General features: G+C 35.4%; 3 protein-coding genes and 1 pseudogene across 3 annotated transcripts; 2 read left to right on the top strand and 2 right to left on the bottom strand.

The window, feature by feature from the left end:
- Nucleotides 1-259: 259 nt before the first annotated feature.
- Nucleotides 260-1,267, bottom strand: LOC105260995 (olfactory receptor 5T1-like). Its single transcript, XM_011286879.2, has one exon. The coding sequence runs from the start codon at nucleotides 1,250-1,252 to the stop codon at nucleotides 260-262; it is 993 nt and encodes a 330-aa protein (XP_011285181.1). The 5' UTR covers nucleotides 1,253-1,267.
- A 1,464-nt stretch (nucleotides 1,268-2,731) lies between these two features.
- LOC109492368 lies at nucleotides 2,732-2,952 on the top strand (annotated as a pseudogene).
- An 8,312-nt stretch (nucleotides 2,953-11,264) lies between these two features.
- LOC101081163 (olfactory receptor 5T2-like) lies at nucleotides 11,265-12,212 on the top strand. Its single transcript, XM_011286833.4, has one exon. The coding sequence runs from the start codon at nucleotides 11,280-11,282 to the stop codon at nucleotides 12,210-12,212; it is 933 nt and encodes a 310-aa protein (XP_011285135.1). The 5' UTR covers nucleotides 11,265-11,279.
- Nucleotides 12,213-21,147: 8,935 nt separating this feature from the next.
- Nucleotides 21,148-22,095, bottom strand: LOC101080916 (olfactory receptor 8H1-like). Its single transcript, XM_003993336.2, has one exon. The coding sequence runs from the start codon at nucleotides 22,093-22,095 to the stop codon at nucleotides 21,148-21,150; it is 948 nt and encodes a 315-aa protein (XP_003993385.2).
- Between the last annotated feature and the right edge of the window lie 2,682 nt (nucleotides 22,096-24,777).

The raw sequence follows: 24,777 nt of genomic DNA, 5'->3' as shown, positions 1-24,777 counted from the left end.
ATCACAGATGCATGTGTATTTACACATGTGTGTATAAATGTATGTGTGCGCCTGTGTGTATTTCCAGATGAATTAAGGAAGAAGCAAAGGAATGACAGAGATTTTCTACATATGTGAAAAATGTACAGGTGAGATGTGACCACAATCTTTAAATAAAAATAAATAGCAAGAAGACAAAGACACAAATAAACTAAAGCAAAACATTTCTATTTTAATATGGAGATGCTCAATAGCATTCATAATTTTCTCAATTTAATGGTCAATGTGAAAAGTAGACTTTATTGATATACCAATTTTTACCAAACAGTTTTTTCATTGCTTCTTTTACATCTTTGTTCCTTAAACTGTAGATGATGGGATTCAGCATGGGAATCACAATCGTGTAAAATGTTGAGACTATCATGTCATGGTCCAGAGCATAGCTGGAACTCGGTCTCACGTACGTGAAGAGGATGGTTCCATGATATATTGACACTCCGGTTAGGTGAGAGCCACATGTAGAAAAGACTTTCTGCCTCCCTGCAGCAGAATGAATCTTCCGAATGGCCAACAAAATGAAACCATAGGAGATCAGAACTGTCAGGATAGTGACGATCTCAATGGAGCCCACAAGGTAGAAGAGCAGGAGCTGGTTTGTGTGAGTGTCAGAACAAGAAATGGCGAGGAGAGGAGGGATGTCACAAAAGACATGTCTAATTTCATTGGATGCGCAGAAGGACAGGCTGAATGTGGCCACGGTGTGTACGGAAGCATGCAAAATGCCACCCACGTAGGAAGCAACGATGAGTGGCACATAGACTCTGGGTGACATGCTCACTGAGTACAGGAGAGGGTTGTAGATGGCGACATAGCGGTCATATGCCATCGCAGCCAAGAGAAAGCATTCTGTGGTCCCAAAGGTAACAAAGAGAAGCATCTGCGCTGCACATCCAACATAGGAAATGGCTTTATTCTCTGCGAGGAAATTGACCAACATTTTTGGGGTGACAACTGAAGAATAACAGGCATCCAGGAAAGACAATACGCTCAGAAAGTAGTACATGGGGTTGTGTAGCCGAGAATCCCCAATGACTAATAGAACTAGCCCCAAATTTCCTACCAGAGTAAAAAGGTAGATTGCTAGAAATAGTAAAAAGAGGAAGATTTGCACCTCAAAATTATCTGTGAAACCCGTCAATATAAATGTAGTGAACTCAGTTACATTTTTCAACTTAATTGTGTACAAATCTAAATCCAATGTCAACCCTGGCATTTTAGTGTTTATTTGCAGGTTTTAAAGGCGATATTTTTGAAAATAGAATCCACTTTATGTATTCTCATGTTTGTTTCTTAGAAGGACACGTTGAAATCTTTGTCAGTGAAAGAAAAGGCAGTGATGAAGAAGTTGTGTCCCAGAGGATACATTATCCTGCATAAATAAAGAACTTATTTTATTAAGTTGTTGGTTAAATTTTTCATGTTAAACAAATTATGCCAATTATTGGGTTAATTTCCAGTTGTTTTCTGTTAAATTTTCTCCCACCTTGCTTCCAATTGCATCGTCTGAAAATCTTCAAATATGAATGAATATAGAAATTTAAAAATTTGAAAATATTATAATAAAAATTACATACCTGTTACTAGTCCTAGATTTTGTAAAATGTGTGTGAAATTCCTTGTGTGTGTGTGTGTGTGTGTGTGTGTGTGCGCGTGTGTGTGTGCGTCCAGTTGTTAAAGTGGGACCAACTAAATGTGTATCCCTGGGATGCATTTAAATGAGAAATACAGGGGCGCCTGGGTGGCACAGTCGGTTAAGCGTCCGACTTCAGCCAGGTCACGATCTCGCGGTCCGGGAGTTCGAGCCCCGCATCAGGCTCTGGGCTGATGGCTCAGAGCCTGGAGCCTGTTTCCGATTCTGTGTCTCCCTCTCTCTCTGCCCCTCCCCCGTTCATGCTCTGTCTCTCTCTGTCCCAAAAATAAATAAACGTTGAAAAAAAATTTAAAAAAAAATAAATAAATGAGAAATACAGTGTGAAAATTATTTGAATTCAAAATATTCACAAATGAGTACAATATAGGATGTTAGATTTAGATATTAGCCCTTGTCATACATGGCAGCCCTCTCTGACCATCACAATACTCTATGGTGTCAGGCATCTTAGAAATTCATTGCTATCATTGCATTGTACTTTGGTCATGTCAGAAAAATGATAGTATGTCTACTTACATCCCCCTGATGATTTTGTCCATAATAATTTTTTTCCTTATCTAGCTCATTTCATCTTAGGAGATAGAGATTAGATAGACAAAAATACAAACTCTCAATTTTAACAAAATAGACCAATCTGGAAGACTAATTGTTTCAATTCTTCACCTGTAATACAGTTGGAAAACATACACAGGGCACATCTATGAGAACAATGTCATAAATGCTAAGCTTGAGAAGGACAGCAATAATAGCTGCAACCACATGATATTAAGTGGCTACTGAGGGTTAAAAATTGCGTGTACATTATCTTATGTCATTTGCATAGCAACCTGCAAAATTAATAATTTAGCATCCTTTTATAGATGAGAAAACTGAGAAACAGCCTGACCTATAACCGGGCCGTGGTCATACCGATAATTAGAAGCAAAGACAGGATTGAAGACCAGGTTTCTCTGTCCCACACTTGCAGCTGTGTCTAGCGGGAGCATGAAGAACACCGTGCATTCCATTTGGAGGCATCTTTGAGGTGGTCGAGTAGACACCATGAACAAAGCTCACCCTCCCGAGTTGAAAAAAAAAATTATGGACAAGAAACTATCATTGAAATCAAATGGCAGACATGTCCAAGGACCATTGCAGGGGTTCAATCCCTTTATGATAGATGGAAGTGTGCAAATGGCAACTAGTGGGCAAAAGAGCAGCATTGGAATGGTGGTATACGAGGAAATAGCATCATCATGTTAGAAGCTTTGGAACGAATATAAACAACGTGTGTGTTCATCAGAAGAAATCAAAATGGCTTCCACATGTCCCCTCCCCATAGCACCTGTTTACTACAATATAAAAATCAGGTTATGTGCATTTTCATATTGAACCTTTTGTTAAATAAATGATACAAAATCATTTTTGTAATGATTAAAAAATAAGCTATGGGCAGTTGACTACGTTGCAATTCATTTTGATATGCCATAATTCTGGAAAGGTTGTCTTCTGGAAACAATACAAAATAACATCCTCGTGTGTTTGAATTCTTTTATAAAGCCATCAAGTTTAAGCAGACCATGACTTAAAAAAAAAGAAAATAAAACTAAAGTGGCTTCTTCAGCAAGCAGCTAACCAGTAAAACAAATTTAAAATTCATTTATGTGTTTGCATTAGAAAAACAAATTATGATCCTCAACTGGCATGTATCTGATGATTGGTTGATAGTTAATTTGCTCTCTATTTAATAATTTTCCTAAATTTGTAATACATCCCTTTATTTCAACTACCTTTATTCCAGCTGTTACATTCCATCAAGAAAGTGAAATAAAATGTCTAATTTCCAAATCTGTTGACCTAAACATGCAAGGAGTCTTTCCTATTATCCTTGTAATGTTCCCTGGAATTTCCTTGTTCAATTTTAATTTAATTCTCAGTTAACTAGAAATTTCCATCTCAGATTTAAATATTATAATGTGGAATCTAGTTTGAGATTCAAGGTTATGACTTCTGAAGAATTCTGTAAGTAATAAGAAACACTTTCCTCTTACCTGTGGAAATGAACTGCTCATTCAGCTAACATACCCTATGATCACTGATCATTTGGAGTTTTATAGCAGACTTTCAAGCTCTTCTTGATGTCCACAGGGATGCTCCAAGGAGAAAATAAGGTAATTATCTTCTGGGACGGAAAAGACAGATAATTTAATGTGTTTCTTTCATAGTAAATGAGTGGCTCTGGAACCATGAGCTACATGATAAAAATGATCACATGAATACACTTTGGCCTCTGGTATAAAATAGCCCTCAGGGCAGAGCAATACATAGGGCTGGAAAACAATCTAATGCTACAGGACACAATCCTGGCTCAGATACTAAATAAATATATGCCATTGGGTTTATGACTTAAATTCTCTAAAACCCAGTTCTTTCTTCCTGAGAACATAACCTGTTTACTTGTCTCAAAATAAGGTATGACAAACTTCATAATCATTTAATAAAGATTACTATATTTACTTAACTTTTAAAGTGGCATGAAAAATACTTGAAACTCACTGAGAGTTTAATAGGGAGAAAATATATGAATACATAAACAGGAAGTATTGAAAGCAGAGATGGGACACTATATAGATAAATTTAATATTCTATGTAATAAACAAAATATGAGAGATCTGGCAGAGATAAAGGTCAAACTTTTTGTGTCGGTCAGGGTCTTGTCTTGGAAATCTTGTATACTCATCTATAAACTAGTTCATGGCTATGTACTTAAATAAATTATTCAAAAATGTGTTTAAAATACATAGGTGCCTGAGCTCAACACCTGGGGAGACTAAATTAATAGATACGGAATGTTGGTCATGGGATTTGAATTTAAGAACAAAAGAATGAAAGAAAGAAAGGGATAAAGAAGATACTGATCTATTAATTAAATGTAATTGCAAATTATCTATATATTCAATGCAACCCGAGTTAAAACCAAGAAAAGCATTTTTGTAGAAATTAACAAAGGAATTCCACAATTCTACAATATAGAATATTTCTATTGCCCATAATGTGGTTATTGTTACACAGTTGTGTGTGTCTATTCAAATTTATGTAACTGGCACATATAAATGGTAGATTTTTTTTGTATTTTATTAAAATGCGATAACTCTGTCCTTGAAAAAAACTAGCTATTACATAAATTAGTCTCTGTTTCATACTATAGCTATCTTTACATGGGAGAGAGTGACTGGAAGAATACAGGAGGTTCCCTGGGTTCTGGAAATGTTCTTTCTCTTGGGCTTGTTTATAAGGGTATGTTCAATTTAAAAATTCATCAAGCTGTACTCTTGAGATGTATGTACTTTTCTATGTGTACATTTTTTCAATAAAATTAAAAAGGAAACTAAATATTTTATTGTAACTTTTCCAAATAAATGTCATAAACCCTTATTTCTTAAAAATTCTATATCTCTCATTTTATTGATATACTCATTCAGATAGTTATAAATTTTTGTATGTCAATTTTATATTTGTATGAGTCACATTTCTACTGTTTTTTAAATTATATCTTAGTACTTTTAGATCTGTCATTTTCTATCAAATTCTTAATTCTCTTATTTACTTGAAACTGATTTTTCTTCATCTCTCTTTCTCTTCTCTTTCTTAATTATGCTTTCAGTAGTGACCATCCACTCTTGTATTAAATTTCTATGTATTAAATTACTCTTGATTACTGTTTTTGCCTTATTTCCATTTTCTGGTTTATTATTCTGAGTTCTTTGTAGCATATGTCCTCATCCTTCTGATATCTTGTATTCTCATTTCTGATACCTTTGATATTCTTGAGTCATCAGTCATTTAATTTTTTTTTTTGTTTGTTTTATATTAAGATGTATTTGATGTGGTTCATTTGATTCCTTATGGCCTGGGTCGATGCTCTGATTTTGGTAACTTTTGAACATTATTTGGTTATTTTTACCCTTTTGCAATTTAAATGTAATTATAAAGAGTTCAATAATAATCCTTTGATTCATTCAATGTGTCAATAGGATGGGCATTTTGACTATCAGGAGGCGCATGTGAAGTTGGAGATATATCAAGTAGCTTTTCCAGCTTTGTGTTCAAAGATGACTCATGTTTTTATGAAGGTCTTAAAATATTATTGTACAGCTACTTTAAGTGCCACAGCAGATGTTGCCTTGTAAAGGATTACCCTACACTTTAGACTTGTGTATTGCTCTAGCAATCCTTTATAAGTCCTGCATTTTCCAGAAGACCCCTCCCTTGTTGAAACTTACTTTCCTAGCGTATTTACCTTACTCAATTGACATGATTCTCAGCTTTTCTTCTAAGTGAAGCCCTGTCTTTTCCAAAGCAAGTATGTACGGCATACTTCTGAGATCTATTCCAGTTTTTTATGGACCCTTTGTAACATGATTAAGCCTGTGTAAGAGTGGGGGACACCTAAAAAAATTAAAGAAAAATAAAAAAAAAATAAAAATGTTAAATGTCTCTATTTTGGTCCCAGCGGTATGTGTGTGTATGAGTGAACTGCACGTGTATACGTGATAAACATCTGTTTGTCAACCAATCGATAGATATTTTTATTTAATTTGAATAAACACTACATTAACATTTAGTAGTCACAAAATTACATGATTTATGAAGTCCCACAGAGCTTCAAACTTTTAATGTCTCCTCCACATTCCTATGGGAGTTTTTGGATTTTTCTTATTACCTTGAATAATGATCAATCTTCCAGCAAGCTTAGACGGCACACTTCTAAATGTATTCATCAAACCCATGTACTCTATGATTTGTACAGAGTAAACGTGTAATACCTTTCATTGACTATAAATCCATCTGCTAGATTCTGCAGGAGATATATTGTAGTTTTACATCATTTTAGTTTACCATGTTTACTGACCTGTCACAATTAAAAAAAATGGCTTATATTGCCCAGATGAGGGAATTGATTCTCAGAGAAGTTAGCTCTAACCCAGTGTCAGAGCTATTATATTAAGAGCATGTCTCAGTTCTAAAGACTTTTTATCTAGTGTCTGTATACATCTTTAGGGCATTATTTTAAACCAGGGATCAAACAACTATTTATTTTCTGTAATATTAACATACAGTACATTATTCCAGACTACTTACTTCTTTATTATTGAGTAAATCCTTGTATTGCTATTTTGAACCAGGAGATAATTGGACCATATTCCCATTAGGGCATCTCCTCTGAGTTTTATCAACAGCTGAGTAAGTGGATATAAGCAATCTAAATGAACTACATTCATAAGGTACCTAAACCTGCCTTTGCTGTTCTGTAGGTAAGAGAAGTTTTCAGATAATTTGCAGAATATTTAGGAAATGAAACCTAAAACATCAAGGTCAAATATGTGATGAAATCCCTCATATTAAAGCTTTTACTTGTTGCCTATTGTACAGGTGAATAGAATACATTCTTCACAAACTGGACTTATGCAGATCTGTCTAAAAATTGGATAACAACACTTCCTGGAATAAAACAAAAGAAATGGAAAATAATGAATTTGAATTTGTAAAAGCAATTAGAAGTCTCCAAATACATCTATATTTTCATTTTCTTGATGTCAGAAGGCAGACCAGTTCAAAGTGAAACAAGATAAAATGTTTCAATCGAGGGCAAGGAAACATTTAACTCTTTCAACTCTCTGGGCACTTATATTTTAATATAATAAGGCAAATAATATTTTATATTATATTTTATATTATATTTTAATATAATAAGGCAAATAATAATTCCTTTCATTTTATTTTGCTGGCCACTTCAGATGACGACTTATTTCATAGTGTTTCTCTTGTCTTGATGACTTAAAAATATTTAAATACATTAAAAAAAAACACATTTTGTTTTATTCCAATGGAGGTCCTGGGGAGGGAAGTCAATTGCAGAATGAAGCTATGGCATAATAAGAAGCAATGAAAAAAGGTGAAAAGTGGGTGCTCTCTGAAGGACACTTGAGACTGAATCTTGGCTGTGGCACTTGTTATCTGTGAGAGTTATTACAAAAGGGAAATAAAGTAATGTGTGCAAAAGTCCATTCCTACAGCTCAATAAATGTTAGTTCTCTGTTCTCTACTCCTTTGTGAATTTAGAGCTTCAGTAGTGAGCCCAAAATATTTGGAGTATTCTGCCTTCTATGAAAGTTATATTTTTGGAAGTGACTTTGAATTAATTATAAATGTTGATCATACATTATTAAATTCTTTAAGAATACAGTCTCTCTTCGTAAGTCTGGGTCTGATATATGTACTAATATTGATTTAGTTATACTCACCTAACAGAAAGATAGTTTCATATAATATTTAAATGAAGTGTTAAATATTGTAATTTTTTTATTATCTTATTTACCCCCCCCCCCAAAAAAAAAAGAAAATTAAGCCCACTGTAATGTGACACATAGGATTATGGGGATCTGTGTGTGCATTTTTATTTTTTGTTTTTGTTGTTATTATTAATGGATCATGCAATTCACAAAACTAGTCTCTAATCTAGACATAAATTGTGTGCAGAGGGAAAAACAGAATCATAATATAAATCACTGGATTTAATCTACTGGAAAAATGTTTAAGTACATATTAGCAATCAGAAAAAAATGTGTTACATGTAGCTAAAGAATAAAATATCTAGTTCAAGGCTCTGGTCCGTTGGTTTTCAATGATGTAGCTGTAACATTGGTGTTGTGCTCATATATTTACTATTTAAAAAAAATAATATATTGATGGCAAATTTAATTATATGAATCTTAAAATTATTAAAAATGGGCGTATTTAAAGAAAATGGCTTGAAATATTTATTGTTTTACATGCTTAGTCTGCCTGGTTGTACATTTTTGTATCCACTTTGTCACTTAGATTTACAGCTCTTTGAAAGAGGAGTTGAATCACTGTATCCTACACCTGAAACTAACATAACACAATATAACTATACTGAAAATGAAATAAAATACCTTAAAGAAAAAAAAAAGAAGAAGGGTTGCTTTGGAGAGAAAGTCTGGTATCACACATGGCTTTTACTAATGGAGCTGAATGAAGAAAACATACTTCCAAATTCCAAATCTATGTAATTGTCCCTGTACCCAGTATATCATTGACCTGATGCCGTGAGTTGTATTGGGGTTGAGCTTTTTCATGTGACTCTTTGCTGCATTAAAACATAGATTGGTTTCATCATATTTATGAAAGTCTGGTTTTTTTTTTTTCTTTTCTGTTTTTACCTCATCTACATAAACTCTTATCTGAACCTTCCTTTGGTAAATATTCATGATATTTTCCCCATGGCGTTTTTTTTCTTTTTTAAAAATTTTTAAATGTTTATTTGTTTTTGAGAGAGAGGGAGACAGTGTGAGCACGGAGGGGCAGAGAGAGGAGGACAGAGGATCTGATGCAGGCTCTGCAATGACAGCAGAGAGCCTGATGAGGGGTTCGAACTTAGGAATCATGACATCATGATTTGAGCCAAAGTTGGATGCTCAATGGGCTGAGCCACCCAGGCACTCTTCCTTTTTTCTAACATAAGAAAAAAATGTATTCAGGTTTTCACAGTCAATTCATTAAGGTGTTTTTTGGTTTTTTTGTTTTTGTTTTTTGCCGGGAGGGGAGCCATCCTCCTACTTCTTTTTTAAATGTTCATTTATATTTGAGAGAGAGAGAATGCCAGCAGGGGAGGGGCAGAGAGAGAAAGGGAGACACAGAATCCAAAGCAGGTTCTAGTGTCCAAGCTGTCAGCACAGAGCCTGACACGGGGCTGGAACCCATGAACTGTAAGATCATAACCTAAGCCAAAGTTAGACGCTTAACCGACTGGGCCACCCTGGTGCCCCAAGGTTGTTTTTTTTTGTTTTGTTTTGTTTTGTTTTTTGTTTTTTTAATGAAATGATATATTTAAAAGCATTTCATTATGTTAAAGAAGCTCAAAAATATTCAGTTAATTAGGATAAGTGGTTTGTTTGAGCGTCTTAATTTGTTTTGTTGTAACTTTTATTCCCAATACATAGGATTCACCTTAAATTTGCTTTTTTTTTTTTGATGTCTCAGATGTGTTTTTCTGGTTTTCTCTGCATTTAATCTTTCTAATAATCTATGAAAATGTTTTCTGCCGATATTGACAATTCTAAGTGATACTGACTTTACTGTTCCTAGAAGGTTGCTGGGATTCACTTTCCTCTTTTTCTATCACGATTCGTTGTCAAATGGCTGTCTCTCTTACTGATGGTACCCATGTCAATGTATTGAAACTAGGGCTCGACTTGCATTATGAATTTAAATAATTAACCAAATATTATCTGCCGCAGATTATGTGCCCTCAGGACTGATTCACATGTCCTATGGGTGAATATCTAAAAAAAAATTAAGTGTAATAATTTGTAAAACCTATTCTCCAACTATTGTTATATTATGGGCAAATAATGGAACTTTGAATTCAGGTTCAGCTAATACTTTGACTCCTAGTTTGATTAACCACGACACTATGCCTGAAAAGTTTTTTTTCTACATATTCTAGCTTTCATTTCTTGCTACTATTTCTTCTTTTAAATATTAAGTGTAATGTCTAGGTGTGAAGATTTTTTGTTACATTTTTAATTACTGATTTTCTGAATTTGTTACTTTTATATAATAATAACCTAGTTATTCATTCACTGAATCCCAAATCAACATTATATAATCAAGTGTAATATACTGAAAGAAAAAAAAAACAGATTTCCTATTTTTTTATTATAATTCTTTCATTTTCAACATAGAATTCCGAAAGAAGAGAAAAACATACATTATCAATAATGTAGACCTCCAAAACCCATACAAATGACCAAATATTTATCTTCCAAAGAATAATATGTATTTCAAAAACACATTGAATGAAACATATGTTGTCATAGAATTTTATATCTAATCATGGTCCATATTCTTGAAAACAGTCTTGGTTTGTTCTGTTCAAAATAACTTAATGGAGTTAGAAAGCTTTTAGATTTAAACCTCTAAAATATTACGATCCAATTGGCTGTTAATCTGTCAAACTAACCTAATTTAGTATATTCTCTATTTTAAATTAATTTGAATATTTAATTTCATTAACACATTTTCTTCAATATTTGTTCCAATGTTTTGAGATAAATATTGATGTCATAATGCTATAGGTGAGTAGATTATAGCAAATAATTTTACACACTTGCTGAAACGTTTAGAATTCTGATGTGAATTCCAATGTTGTGTTCATTGATACACTATCTTCGTTTTTATGTTGTAAGAAAAACATACATAGCAGTGCACTGTGATTTAATAGGAAAACAGCTAATAGAAATCAGTTGTAAATCACCCATTTGGCCTCAGTTTTAGAAATGACCTAAGTTGAGCCGATGAGTAAAATCTCCAATCTTCCATTTAATTCTACAGTGAGTGCATTCAACCTCTGATCCATCATCGTGTCACTGTCTCCTCATCAACTAATGGGATATTATTCATTGCCAAGAAATAAATACGAGGACAGAGTTCACTTTCCATGAGTCACACGAATGGCCACTTTTATCATATTAATATGAATTACAATTGTATTAGTATCTTCAAGTTTGTTCCATGAGGTTTCGACATGAAGAATCACACGGAAGTCACCATATTTGTACTGAAGGGCTTCACAGATAAGCTTGAGCTGCAGACAATCTTATTCTTCCTGTTTCTAGCAATCTACCTCTTTACTATGATGGGGAATTTGGTTTTAGTTTCATTAGTCATTGGGGATTCCCGGCTCCACAATCCCATGTACTATTTTCTAAGTGTGTTATCATCTGTGGATGCTTGTTTTTCCTCAGTTATTACTCCAAATATGTTAGTAGATTTCATGTCAAAGAATAAAATCATTTCATTCCTTGGATGTGCAACACAGATGTTTCTGGCTGTTACCTTTGGGACCACAGAATGCTTTCTCTTGGCTGCAATGGCATATGACCGCTATGTCGCCATCTACAACCCTCTCCTGTACTCAGTGAGCATGTCACCCAGAGTCTATGTGCCACTCATCATTGCTTCCTGCGTGGGTGGCATTTTGCATGCTTCCGTACACACAGTGGCCACATTCAGCCTGTCCTTCTGCGCATCCAATGAAATTAGACATGTCTTTTGTGACATCCCTCCTCTCCTCGCCATTTCTTGTTCTGACACTCACACAAACCAGCTCCTGCTCTTCTACCTTGTGGGCTCCATTGAGATCGTCACTATCCTGACAGTTCTGATCTCCTATGGTTTCATTTTGTTGGCCATTCTGAAGATTCATTCTGCTGCAGGGAGGCGGAAAGTCTTTTCTACATGTGGCTCTCACCTAACTGGAGTGTCAATATATCATGGAACCATCCTCTTCATGTATGTGAGACCGAGTTCCAGCTATGCTCTGGACCATGACGTGATAGTGTCAATGTTTTACAGCATTGTGATTCCCATGCTGAATCCCATCATCTACAGTTTAAGGAACAAAGATGTAAAAGAGGCAATGAAAAGAGTGTTTCAAAAAAATTGGTTTATCAATTAATTGTATTGTTCATATTAAATTTACATTAAATTTCACATTAAATTTCAAAAATTAAGAATGACGTATATTGTCTCCACTTGAAAAAGTTACAATAAAAAATATTTTGTTTGTTTTTAGTGTCTTTCTCTTCTTGGACATTTTCAATAAAGATCATAGATAAAGGCTATATATGCTCTCATTTATCATCTAGTATATGGTACCAGGTCTCCCAGAGCCAGGATTCACAGGTCCAAGAATCCAAAGGTTGAAATGGGAGTGGTACCACTCACTACTATCCTTAGTGACCGCCCCCTACAATTTTGCTTCCTGTACCTATCACCTTACAGTTCCAGGATCAAACATTAAAAGAGGCAATGAAAAGCAATTTCAAAAGAAATTAGTTCATAAAAAAGGATATTTTTACCATTTTTAACGCTTATTTGTTTATTATCTTTTTTTTTTTTTTGAGAGAGACAGAGCTTGAGCTGAGGAGGGACAGAGAGAGAGAGAGAGAGAGGGAGACACAGAATCCGAAGCAGGCTCCAGGCTCTGAGCTGTCAGCACAGAGCGCAACGTGGGGCTCAAACCCAGGGACTGTGAGATCATGACCTAAGCTGAAGTCTCTTAACTGACTGAGCCACCCAGGTGCCCCAAGGACACTTTTTCCATTAAGCAAAACTGAAAAGTATGTTGGATGTCTGTCCCTGCTTTTAAGCACATTGTGACATGGAATGGAAGAATACACTAAGTTTTTCACTTTGCCAACTGCATTATCTGGCTTCCAGCCCGTAATTTCGGAAGTAGTAAAAATCTTCTTTAAGTCATTGGCAGAAATAAAAAGGAATACATTTAAAATGGTTTCCACTAGATTTCAAAATTTATTCCATTTATTGAAACATGTAGAATGTTCAGCTTTTGAGCGTGGATGATTAATAAGATGAAGACAGAATAAAAAGTCAAGAAAAAGAGAGGGGAGAGAGGGAGGAAGAAAGGAAGAAAGGAGATCAGTGTTGTCAGTTATATCTATGCTGATTCTGAAATTTCATTATATATTCAAGGTGCAGAACTGGAATGCCAGGTAAATATTGCACTATACATGTGGCATTATCTAGAAAGGAGATATTTGAAATTACCCCACTGGATGGGACTTAAAAGAGTATATAAATAGGTGAAGGGGATTAAGAGAACACTTATCTTGATGAACGCTGAGTACTAAATGGAATTGTTGAATCGTTATACCCTATACCTGAAACTAACATAACACTGTATCGTAACTACACTGGAATTAAAATTTTAAATAAATAAATAAATAAATAAATAAATAAATAAATAAATTTCCACTTCCACTTGGGTTTAGAAAGCTGCAAATAATGTTTTTAAAAATCCAGCCAATCTACACAATTATAACTTTTCATGAGTCTATCAGAAAGCAGAATTTGCAAACATCCAAGTAATCTGAATCGAAAGGGGAGACAAGTTCCTCCAGGAGGAGATGAGACACATGAACTGTTTCACCTTTGTAAAAGGTGGGAGAAAGATATAACCACCAGGCAAGAAGGTAGGAAGAAAGTAACTAAATTAAATATATCAGGGGGCCTAGGTGGCTCAGTCAGTTAAGCGTCTGACTTCGGCTCAGGTCATGATCTCACGGTTTGTGAGTTCGAGCCCCGCGTCGGGCTCTGTGCTGACAGCTCGGAGTCTGGAGCCTGCTTTGGATTCTGTATCTCCCTCTCTCTCTGTTCCTCCCCCACTCATGCTCTGTCTCTCTCTGTCTCTCAAAAATAAATAAAAATGTTATTTTTTAAATACATGTATGTATATGTGTACATGAAAGCCAGGTTTGGGAGATTGGGGAAAGCAGAGGAGCCTAGAAAGAGAAGTTTTGGCTTCACTGTAGTTTTCTCTGCAGCCTCCAGCCAAAAATAGTAAGAATAGCTCATAAGAATCGTAGTAAATCAACTTTTTAAAAGCAGGTGTTGCTGGGGGTCTTGACTAAACATTGAAATTACTAGGTCGAAAGATCTAGTAGAGACAGTAACATTAGATAAGTGAGTATGTATTTCATCAGATGGATGGAAACCATGAAGAAGTGTCCAGTGAAACTCTAGAAATAAACACACACCTACACACTCACAGTACCAGAGACAAATAATTCCTTCAACAGGTTCCTCAGTATATCAAAGAGGTTGAGAAACAGGCAGAAAACTGGAAGATAAACTACAGGAATTAAGCCAACAGAATGAAAGCTATAGAAAAAGTGAGAATAAAAGTATCTAATAATCATGGCACAATATCAAAGAGTCTAATATCCAGAACAAAATAGAGAAGGAATTAATCAGAAGAAATATTTAAAAAGATAATGGCCATGACTTTTCTAAAATTAAGGGAACATCGAACCATGGGTCCAAGGTCAGTGGACCCTAGACAGGAAAAATACAAACAGCAAACCGATCAACAAACAAAACACACCTAGACTCATTAGTCCCACTGATTAATAATGAAGATAAATAGATAATTATGATAGCATTCAGAGGAAAATGCATGTCACATACACAGTAAAAATTATATGAATTATAGAAGATGCCATCAGAAATGATTCATACCAGATATAATGAAGAAACATTTAAAGTAGTGAAATATAATCACTGTCAATCAGAATGTAATACGCATGGAAATATTTTAAAAATCTTCAAAAGATAAAAAACAAAACAGAATCTTTCTGGAAATAAATATACACACACTGAAATAATTTATAGCCAGGAAACATGTTTCCACACTTTTCCGGACAATGGAAGCACGATAACAGAAGAAAATTTGTGTCTACACAAGGATATGAGTAATACCAAAAATGTTACAATGAAGATAAATTTAACACATATTGGACACTTAATTCTAAGTGCTTTAAAGAATAAATGAGGTAAAACTATGCTGATGCGTTATTGGCTTAAACCAGGCATAAAAGTAAAATTTGTGACAACAAAAGAAAGAAAAAGAGAGAAGAAGTGGGTCTTTACTGCTTTGGGTTTCTGACATTAAAAGTTGTATTTTATATTATTTTAGGTAAACTGTACTATACTAAACATGCATATTATAATTCCCGTGGTCACCATTGTAAAGACAGAAGATACATATTACCCACATCAGGAGGGAAAGAAGGGGCGCCACTTTGTCCCCAGAAATAGTAAAAGGGTAATGATAGAATAGTATAAACAACTCTGTTAATAATTTTGAAAATTAAATGAAACGTGCAGTTGCATAAAGATAGTCACTTCGGAAGAAACGGGTGACCTGAACAGTCCTATATGTATTAAATGAATTGAATAACTCCTTAAAAGTCTGTATGAACAAAAATAGGGGAATTGCTTTCCCATTGTGAAAATTGCCCCTTTCTCCCAGACCGCAATATGCAGAGTGCTGGGTGAACCCTCTTCCCTGATGCACAGGAGGACAGATCTGGGCGACACCAATTCAACAACATAGAAGAAACCCAGGTCCCAGGATGACCTGGTGAAAAAGAGCCATCCACAAACCTTAGCCAGCTAAACTCTGCAATGTTATAACTGAGGGTACTTGTTTTTGTCTTTGTTGGGACACTTGATTTCTGAATCCCTTCATTACAGTACCATAGCCTGTGCCCTGACTATTACAGGTTCTCTCTCCAGAACCATACCATCATCTGATAAGTTGTTCTTTCTTTTCCAGAATCTCTCTTTTGGTAAGTAGGACTGTACCCGTTTGAGAAAATTTAGCTAGTATCGTCAAAATCACACTGCCTTCCATCAGCAATTCTAGAGTGCCGACAATATAGCTCCTGGTATATTATTTAACGCTTGCTTTAATATAACAATGAATTCTGTTTTTTCACCTCTGAGAAAAGTCTCTGAGCTCCAACGTGAGCTTGTTCTTTAACACGGAGTAGTTATGAACCAGTTAGTTAATCTCTTTGTGCTCTAGGTTTATTAGCTGCAAAATGCAGCCTTCAGATACAGCTGTTGAGGCCGTTCCCTAGGTGATGGGGGTATGACATTGAACAAACAAGTAAAAATCCTGCGCTCATAGAGCTTACAGGGTGCAAGGGCAGAAGAGGAGGGATATAAGAAAGAAAAGGCGTGAGCTAAATACATAAAATGTTAGTTGGAGAGAAAACATTATGGGAAATAAATGGAGCATGAAAGAGGGCTAGGAATGGGTAAAATTTTAAATCGGGTGGTAAGGGATATTCTTCAGAACAGAGTAAGGACCAAGTCATGCAGTTGTCGGAAGTGTCAGGGTGAAGAGGAGAAAAGAGAAAATTCCAGGCAGTGTGAAGACTAACGTGTACAAGCAGAGGTAGGAGGGCATGTTATTGAAACAAAGTAAGCATGATGGACAGAACTCTAAGGAATGAGTTATTATATGTAAGGAGGGGGCACAAGATCATTTGGGACCAATAGGTGCTTGTAAAAGTTTTGGTTTCTATTCTTAGAGGGATGAGAAGTCTGGTAGGATTTGTGAAAGTGGGTATGATCCAATTTACTGGTTTAGAGTATCACCCTGGCTTTTACAGCAAGATCAGACTCATGATGGGTAAGGCCAAAGTGAAAGGCTGCAGCAATAATTCTGAGACCAGGTCCCTTGGGCCAATGTGGTGGCAGAGAATGTGCTGAGAGATAGACTCTAGATATATTCTGTATCTAGAGTCAACATAGTATGCAGCTGAACTAGGTGTGATTTTCTATAAAGAAAATTATAGGATTATTCTTACATCTCCACCTGAAGGGATAGAAGGATTGCTTTCTGTTATGTGAGATTAACATTTGGATATTGCTAGTACCTACCTAAAAGTTATCTTGTGAGGATATGTTATATCCTTTGAATATTGTCTGGCACATGGTAAGTGCTCAACAAAATATGCTATTACCAACACTATCAATTACCTGGAAGCAGGCACAGCTTTTCATATTTTTGACATGCTCTTTTTTTCTAATGTATTTTTAAGTTTATTCCGAGAGAGAGAGAGAGAGAGAGAGAGAGGCAGAAAGAGACGAGGTGGGGGGAGGGATGGAGAGAGACAGAGAGAAACAGAGAGACAGAGAGAGAGAGAAAGAGAATCTCAAGCAGGTTCCACACTGACAGCGTGTGGCCCAATGCAGGGCTTGAACTCACAAACCCATGAGATCATGACCTGAGCTGAGATCAAGGGTCAGTTGCTTAATCAACTGAGCCACTCACACACCCCTTGTATTTTTGACATACTCTATTCTACTCTTATTTCTTTAACATATTTGTATTAAATAGCATTTTGGCATGGCACCAAAAGCAAAAATAGTACGTCTTAAATTATGTCTAGACCACATTTTACATAAAATATGATATGCACTTACGTAACAGGGAATTTTATAGGGCAAACACAAACAGTCTAAATCTTTCATATTGTGCATAGATTATAGTTACATGTATGTAATACATAATGCTTTCCAAATTGTATTATAAAAAATTACAGTAGTTCTATTTTAATTAGAAATTTAATATAATTTAATTAGCATGTGTTCAACCTAAGTGCTGTCTGCACAATCACAGAATCTATTGGCCATCTTTGCCAATTCAAGCCAGCAGAGTGCATTTCCTAATCACAGAAGTAGACCTAAATGAAAACAAGGTGAAAAGATAGTTTATAAAAAAGATCAGAAAAATGAAAAGACCGGTAAATGTATTAAATGACATAGTGCATGTAAAAGATGAAAAAGCAGCCAAAAAGTATATTATTCAACAATAATATGGTATTTATCATACACTTGTTATCAACAAGTGTTTATCATACACTCGTTACCAATTGCAAACAAAAACAGGTAACAATAGCTCTAAAGAAAGAGTCTAGACCACATGGATATCAAAGCAAAAACTAAGTCACAATAATTTTAAATGGCATGATATATGAGCAGGAAACTTGTAAAATAAATTAAGTGGAGGAAAATAATGCATATTTAGAAGGTTTGAATAGGTTTTTCGGTACTTTTGAATTAGTGAAAACAATTTTTTAAAAATTTTTTAATGTTTATTTTTGAGAGAGAGATGGAGCACGAGCAGGGGAGGGGCAGAGAGAGAGGGAGACACAGAATCCGAAGCAGGTTCCGGTTGTTAACGAGAGGGACACGGGACTGGAACTCACAAGCCGTAAGATCATGACCTGAGCTGAAGTCAGACGTTCAACCGACTGAGCCACCGGGCGCTCTGAATTAGTGAAAAATTTTTAAACTTTTAACTTCTAAAAGAAAGTTTACACTTTTGCACTTTATTTTGAACACTTAAAAAAGCATGTAGGAAAAATAATGAACTATAGTTATACAAAAAATGTGATACATTTCAAAAAGTGAAAATGTTATAAAATTATTGCTTGAATGAAAACTATCTAGTTACAAAAGTTTAAACAAAAGAAACAGATACTTGGAAAGTGGAAAAATACATTCTTAACATTTACATAGCAGAGAAAACTAAAATTGTAATTCAGATTATGGAGAGAGAAAATGTAAAAATAAAGGAAATTTCAGCAGTATGACTACAGTTTACGGGCTGCCACAAATTCTGAACTCTTTGTCATTTCTTGGCTTTACAGCTTGTCTCTGTTAAAAAATTAAAACAGGGGCGCCTGGGTGGCGCAGTCGGTTAAGCGTCCGACTTCAGCCAGGTCACGATCTCGCGGTCTGTGAGTTCGAGCCCCGCGTCAGGCTCTGGGCTGACGGCTCGGAGCCTGGAGCCTGTTTCCGATTCTGTGTCTCCCTCTCTCTGTCCCTCCCCCGTTCATGCTCTGTCTCTCTCTGTCCCAAAAATAAAAAACAAAAAGAACAAAAAAAACAAAAAAAAAGTTGAAAAAAAATATTAAAACAAATGAGTCGAACACTTAATTCAACATTTATTTTTAGTGACCATAGCAAATCTATAAAAATGAGGAGAAAAGCAATGAGTTTTGAGAAAACACACAAAGCTTCAACAAAGCAGCTGTCTACTGAAGCTTATTAAATGTCACAGAAAGGTAAGGTTTTTAAATGTTTAGCAGGTAGCCACCAAAGAGATGTCACTGCATACAGATTTTTAAGTTGGTACATTTACATTTCAGATCCAAAGCACTGCAACATGAGACTCTTAATTTTTTCCCAAATATTCAGAACATGTTCATCTCAGATTTCAACGATAAAGGAATTATCAAAAGTTAAACTTTCAAGTGTGTACAGAAAGTGTAGAAAAACACATGGAAAATGACAGAAATTTTGCTTATGTATGTAATATACGCACATGCGTACATAACTATAGATCCAGAAGAACACACGCAAAACTGTTAAAGACTGTTAAGGCATTTCTATTTCCTTCCTCTTTTCCGTGGTTTCCAAGCATTCTCCAATGTTAACATAAACCATTTTATTTTTTTATTTTTTTTAATGTTTATTTATTTTTGACAGAGACAGAGACAGAGACAGAATGCGAGTGGGTTAGGGGCAGAGAGAGAGAGGGAGACGCAGAAGCAGAAGCAGGCTCCAGGCTCTGAGCCATCAGCACAGAGCCCGATGCGGGGCTCGAACTCACGAGCTGTGAGATCATGACCTGAGCCGAAGTCGGACGCCCAACCGACTGAGCCACCCAGGCGCCCCAACATAAACCATTTTAAATCCAAAACTGTGAAATGCTGAGCTTTTCCTTAGTTGTTTGTCAGTTAAGTTGGCAAAAAGTAATTTATAAAACACGAGTGAAAATTCTTTAAGAAAAAGCCATTGTGCATTGACAATATTGCAGGAATGTAAGCCTTCTAATGATAATGGCCCACATTTATTAGGACTGCCTTGAATGCTTCACATCTATTATCTGATCTAATCTTTATAATTAACTAGATAGCCCTGGTATTATTATTTATCTTGTACAGTTGAGAAAACTGAGGCTTAGATTTTCAGTGATCCATTGAGGGTTATACAGCTAAAAGGGTAGTGTAGAATCCAAATACTTGAATGTTTGGTTTCACAGCAAGTTCTCATAATCACTCTGCCAATTTTTTCTCTATATAACAAACAAAATGATTTCTGAAACTGGTATCGTGCCAAAAATGGAGTTCTTTTCCATAATAAAGATCTCTGAAGAACTCTATTCATGGGAATTTGTTTGATAGAGTTTAAAAGATGACAACTATATTGTCTCATTTTGCACATCAGTTGCCCTTAAAACACATGCATTTACCATAATGTTTATAGAAGCACTATCAACAATAGCCAAATTATGGAAAAAGTCCACATGTCCATCAACTGATGAATGGGTAAAGAAGATGTGGTATATATACACAATGGAATGCTACTTGGTGATGAAAAAGAATAAAATCTTGCCATTTGCAACAACGTGGATGGAACTGGAAGTTATTATGCCAAGTGAAATAAGTCAATCAGAGAAAGACAGATATCATAAGATATGATTCATATGTGGAACTTGAGAAACTTAACAGAAGACCACAGGGAAAGGGAAGGAAAAATAAGATACAAACAGAGAGAGAGACAAACCTTAAGAGACTTTTAAATACAGAGAATAAACTGAGTATTGATGGCAGTGGGGGGTGGGAAAAATGGATGATGGGCATTGAGAAGGGCACTTGTTCTGATAAGCACTAGGTGTTGTATATAAGTGATGAATCCTGGGAATCTACTCCTGAAGCCAAGACTACACTGTATGTTTGTTAACTGACAATAAATAAAAATAAATAAAAACATTCAACACTGAAAAAAAAACACGCGGTTAGACCATAGATTTAAAACATATTTCATGGTTTTCAATTACAACATGGAATTTCTAAAGACATCTTCCTGGAAATGTCCGAGATCATATTTGGTCAAGTAAAGAATGGTTCAATGGAAATACAAACAAATTAAAGGAGTTTTTGGAGAGAGACAAAAGAAATACACTATATGGAAGAAGAAGAGCAATGAACTGAAAAGTTGAGCATCACCTATTTCAACTGCCCAGAGCCCTCGCCCTTCCGCATGACTCTAAGGAGAGCGTTTTTCACTTCTTTGTTCCTGAGACTATAAATGAGTGGATTCAGCATGGGGATCACAATAGTATAAAAAACAGAAGCCACTTGATCCTTTCCCAAGGAATAAGACTTACTTGGCTTTAAATAAGTAAAAATCATAGTGCCATAAAAGATGGCGACTCCCAGGAGATGAGAGGCACAAGTAGAGAAGGCTTTTTTCTTTCCTGAAGTGGAAGTAATTTTCAGGATAGTAGACAGAATGGACACATAGGACACAGATATTGTGATAAGAGACACCATTAGAGTGGAGCCAGCGACAATAAATATCATGATTTCAATGTCATGTGTGTCAGTGCAAGACAAGGCTAAAACTGGGGTTGTGTCACAGAAAAAGTGATGGATTACATTGGAGTCGCAGAAATGCAACCTGCTCATGCAAAGCCCATTGACAAAGGAGTCCACAAAGCCAATCATATAGGACCCAAAGATGAGGTGAGAGCAGAACCTTGAGGACATAACCACTGGGTAGTGCAGAGGATCGCAGATAGCGACATAGCGATCATAGGCCATTGAGGAGAGAAGGAAACATTCAGTGGCGCCCAAGAAGACAAAAAAGGACATCTGGGTGAAGCAGCTCGTGTATGAAATATACTTGGTGGAAGTCAGTAAGTTCTGTAAGGTTTTAGGTGTGATGACAGTTGAGTAACTGAGGTCAAGAAATGACAGGTGACGGAGGAAAAAATACATGGGGGTGTGAAGCTGGAGATCCAGGCGGATGATCAATATCATCCCTGCATTTCCCAGCACAGTAACCAGGTATATCAGGAGAAACAGCATGAAAAGGACCAGCTGGACCTCTTCAGAATCTGTCAGCCCCATAAGGATGAAGTCAGGCACATGTGTGTTATTCTTTCTACCCATAGCTTTCAACTGCTTTGAACTGTGAAAAAAATCAAAGTTGACCCTTAACAGGAATGACTTCAAAAAGTGTGTTTATGTGAATGACATGGTGTATTTACATTAGTGGGGTGTTTCTAGAAATTGATGATAATGAGTGATTTATAAAATATGACTGAAAAAAATCTTAATTTGATTGCCAAAAAAAATGGAAATAAATTCACCTTTGAATACAAGATAATGAAAGCTAACATGTTGAATAATTAAAATGAGCCCAGTCTGTTCTAAATGCTTCTTAATGTATTTAGTCCATGTGACATATTGTACCCCAGGTGCGACTACTCTTAGCCACATTTTTTATATGAGAAAAAGTTCAAGAAACTTATTCAGAGTCAGAACTATTAAATGTTGCTCTGTGATTCTACAAGTTAGATTGACTCCAGAGAGCATGCTCATACTACTATATTCTTGTTTATAATTAATTTCAGCAAACCTGAAAAAAAGTTAGATAAATCATAAATGATGGTATAAAAACAATTTTAACGCATCATTCAGTGTCCTTTTTTTTCAATATTATTTAATACAAATGACAAATTTCAAACTTAGAGGACTTTAGTTAAGTGTATTAAAATTGTAGACCCCATATTAGTTTTAGTTTCCAAAAGGTGTGTTTTCCTAATCTGAACATTTAAAATAAAAGTTTGAAAATATATGCATTACTCATAGACCCTGATTCCACTAACTCTATATTTCTGATTCCACAAATCCTGACATTATTTGGGGAAAGTCTAAATGACATGTGCATGCATACTGTTCTGATAATGTCTCCATTATATTTGATCCCAACTAAATTAAGACCTCTAATTTTGAGAGAATAATACTTACTGTGAACCAAAGTTGGAGGGGAAAAAAACCTTTCTTCCAACACGATCCGCCTAGAAGTTTGTCAACCTCAAGTTCTGCTCACAAATCAAATATGAAAAACATTTGAGCTGAAAATTTCTGTAATATAATATTTGTTTTCTTTAAGTTCTCTTTAAATTTTAGTGCATTCATTTTATTTTATTCTGAAATAAAAAATAATCAACCTGGAAATTTTGTTCAGGTCCTGGTCAAACAGGAAAATTATTTCTAAAAAGAATATCAGGAATCTATTCTGAACATAAGCAGAGAAGAATATGTCTTACCTGTCATCCTGATAATTCCAGGACACCTCATGTACTGGGGACTGAAGATAATGCAACATTTGGTCATCCCTGTGGACCAATTTCTAAGGAAGATTGCTTGGCATGTCTCCAAGGACAAAAGTTCAAGGACTAAATGTAGCTATGATAGGTTTGAGAAAATAGTTGTCTTTTTCCTTAGAAGTCACACAATGAAGAGTCTGATGGGGTGATTTTCTTTTGGGATGCTCTAAATTTTTGACTGGGATGGTGAAGAAGTTATTTCTATTCTTTCTTGTGTTCAATACATCAATTTATATCAAAGTTTTACCATTTTATTTCTCCTATTTTATAAGGCTTACGGGCAAGGAAAAATAATTTTTCCTCTACCTTTCTAGATTCTTGGCTGAGACACCCCCTCCTCTCATAATAAAAGACATATTAACAAAAGAAAAACAAACAGAAGTGTTATAACTTGCATATTTATTGTATACATGGGAGATTGTAACCAGAAAGAGTTAGGTGGCCCCAGAAAAAGAGAGCGCTTTCTTAACATAAGAAAAATCATTTTAGGTCTTGGCCATCTTGTGATCTATGCCTGACCAGCACATCTTACCCCAAACATATTTTTGAGTTATTTTTGCAGGATTTAAGTTTCTTTGAGCCCTCAAACACTGGACCAGTTGGAGCCAGGGAATTGATGATACTGACTCTTGCCCGCCCACTCAACTTTGGTCAACTATGACAGACTCTATCACCTTAAGGTGACTTTTGCCCCAATTCTATGCTGAATCTCCCATTGTGTCAGCCCCTTCATGAATATGCATGCACCCTTAGCTTAAAACTTCCCCAATTTTGTTGTCTGAGGAGACTGTTTAGGGAAATATCCCCAGTGTTCTATTTTACTTGTTGCAAGTAAAATCCTTCCTTTCTACTCCTTGACATGGTTGTATCTTTTGGCTCCACACCCACCAAGAGGTGAACCTAGTTTCAGGTGACAAGATGACCAAGAAAACTAACTCCCCAAGTGGCCCAAGTCACCACCTTAAACACTATCTCCTGTTAAACACAAAAGATGGAAGCCAGTTGTAGGAAGTTACTAGGAAAATCACAGAAAAAAAAGGGCATGCTCCTTATTCAGATTTAAATTCATGCCTTCTCCATTCTTGGTAGTTTCTAGAGATTTAGTTCTCTTCTTCCTGGTACAAAGAGGGAGACATTTACATCAATGGACTTTTTCCTTATAAATGTAAATGTCTTTTACAAAACAGTGAGTTCTACTTGGTTTTCAGAGCTTCTGTTGTGTCTACTATTTCTTAAAAATCACCAGCACAAGAAAAACGCTTACTCCAAAGAGACATATTTTGGGAGTGGCAAATTCCACTTCCCTTCAGGTTCAATTAATTTTTTGTTTGTTTTTGCTTCTGCACCTAGTAATGACTTCTTGTTTTATTCACATTTTGCTATCTGTTTAATAATACAGGAAATTAATATTTGCATTATTAATCTGAGTGTTACTTCACTTTTAACTTATATGTAGTGA

The sequence above is a fragment of the Felis catus genome, chromosome D1 (assembly GCF_018350175.1).
Source record: "Felis catus isolate Fca126 chromosome D1, F.catus_Fca126_mat1.0, whole genome shotgun sequence".
Classification (NCBI taxonomy): domain Eukaryota; kingdom Metazoa; phylum Chordata; class Mammalia; order Carnivora; family Felidae; genus Felis; species Felis catus.
This window is presented reverse-complemented; position numbering and strand designations above follow the sequence as displayed.

What these genes read in the sequence shown, in the direction of transcription:
- LOC105260995 (XM_011286879.2), bottom strand. Translation starts at nt 1,252, where the DNA reads ATGCCAGGGTTGACATTGGATTTAGATTTGTACACAATTAAGTTGAAA.
- LOC101080916 (XM_003993336.2), bottom strand. Translation starts at nt 22,095, where the DNA reads ATGGGTAGAAAGAATAACACACATGTGCCTGACTTCATCCTTATGGGG.
- LOC101081163 (XM_011286833.4), top strand. Translation starts at nt 11,280, where the DNA reads ATGAAGAATCACACGGAAGTCACCATATTTGTACTGAAGGGCTTCACA.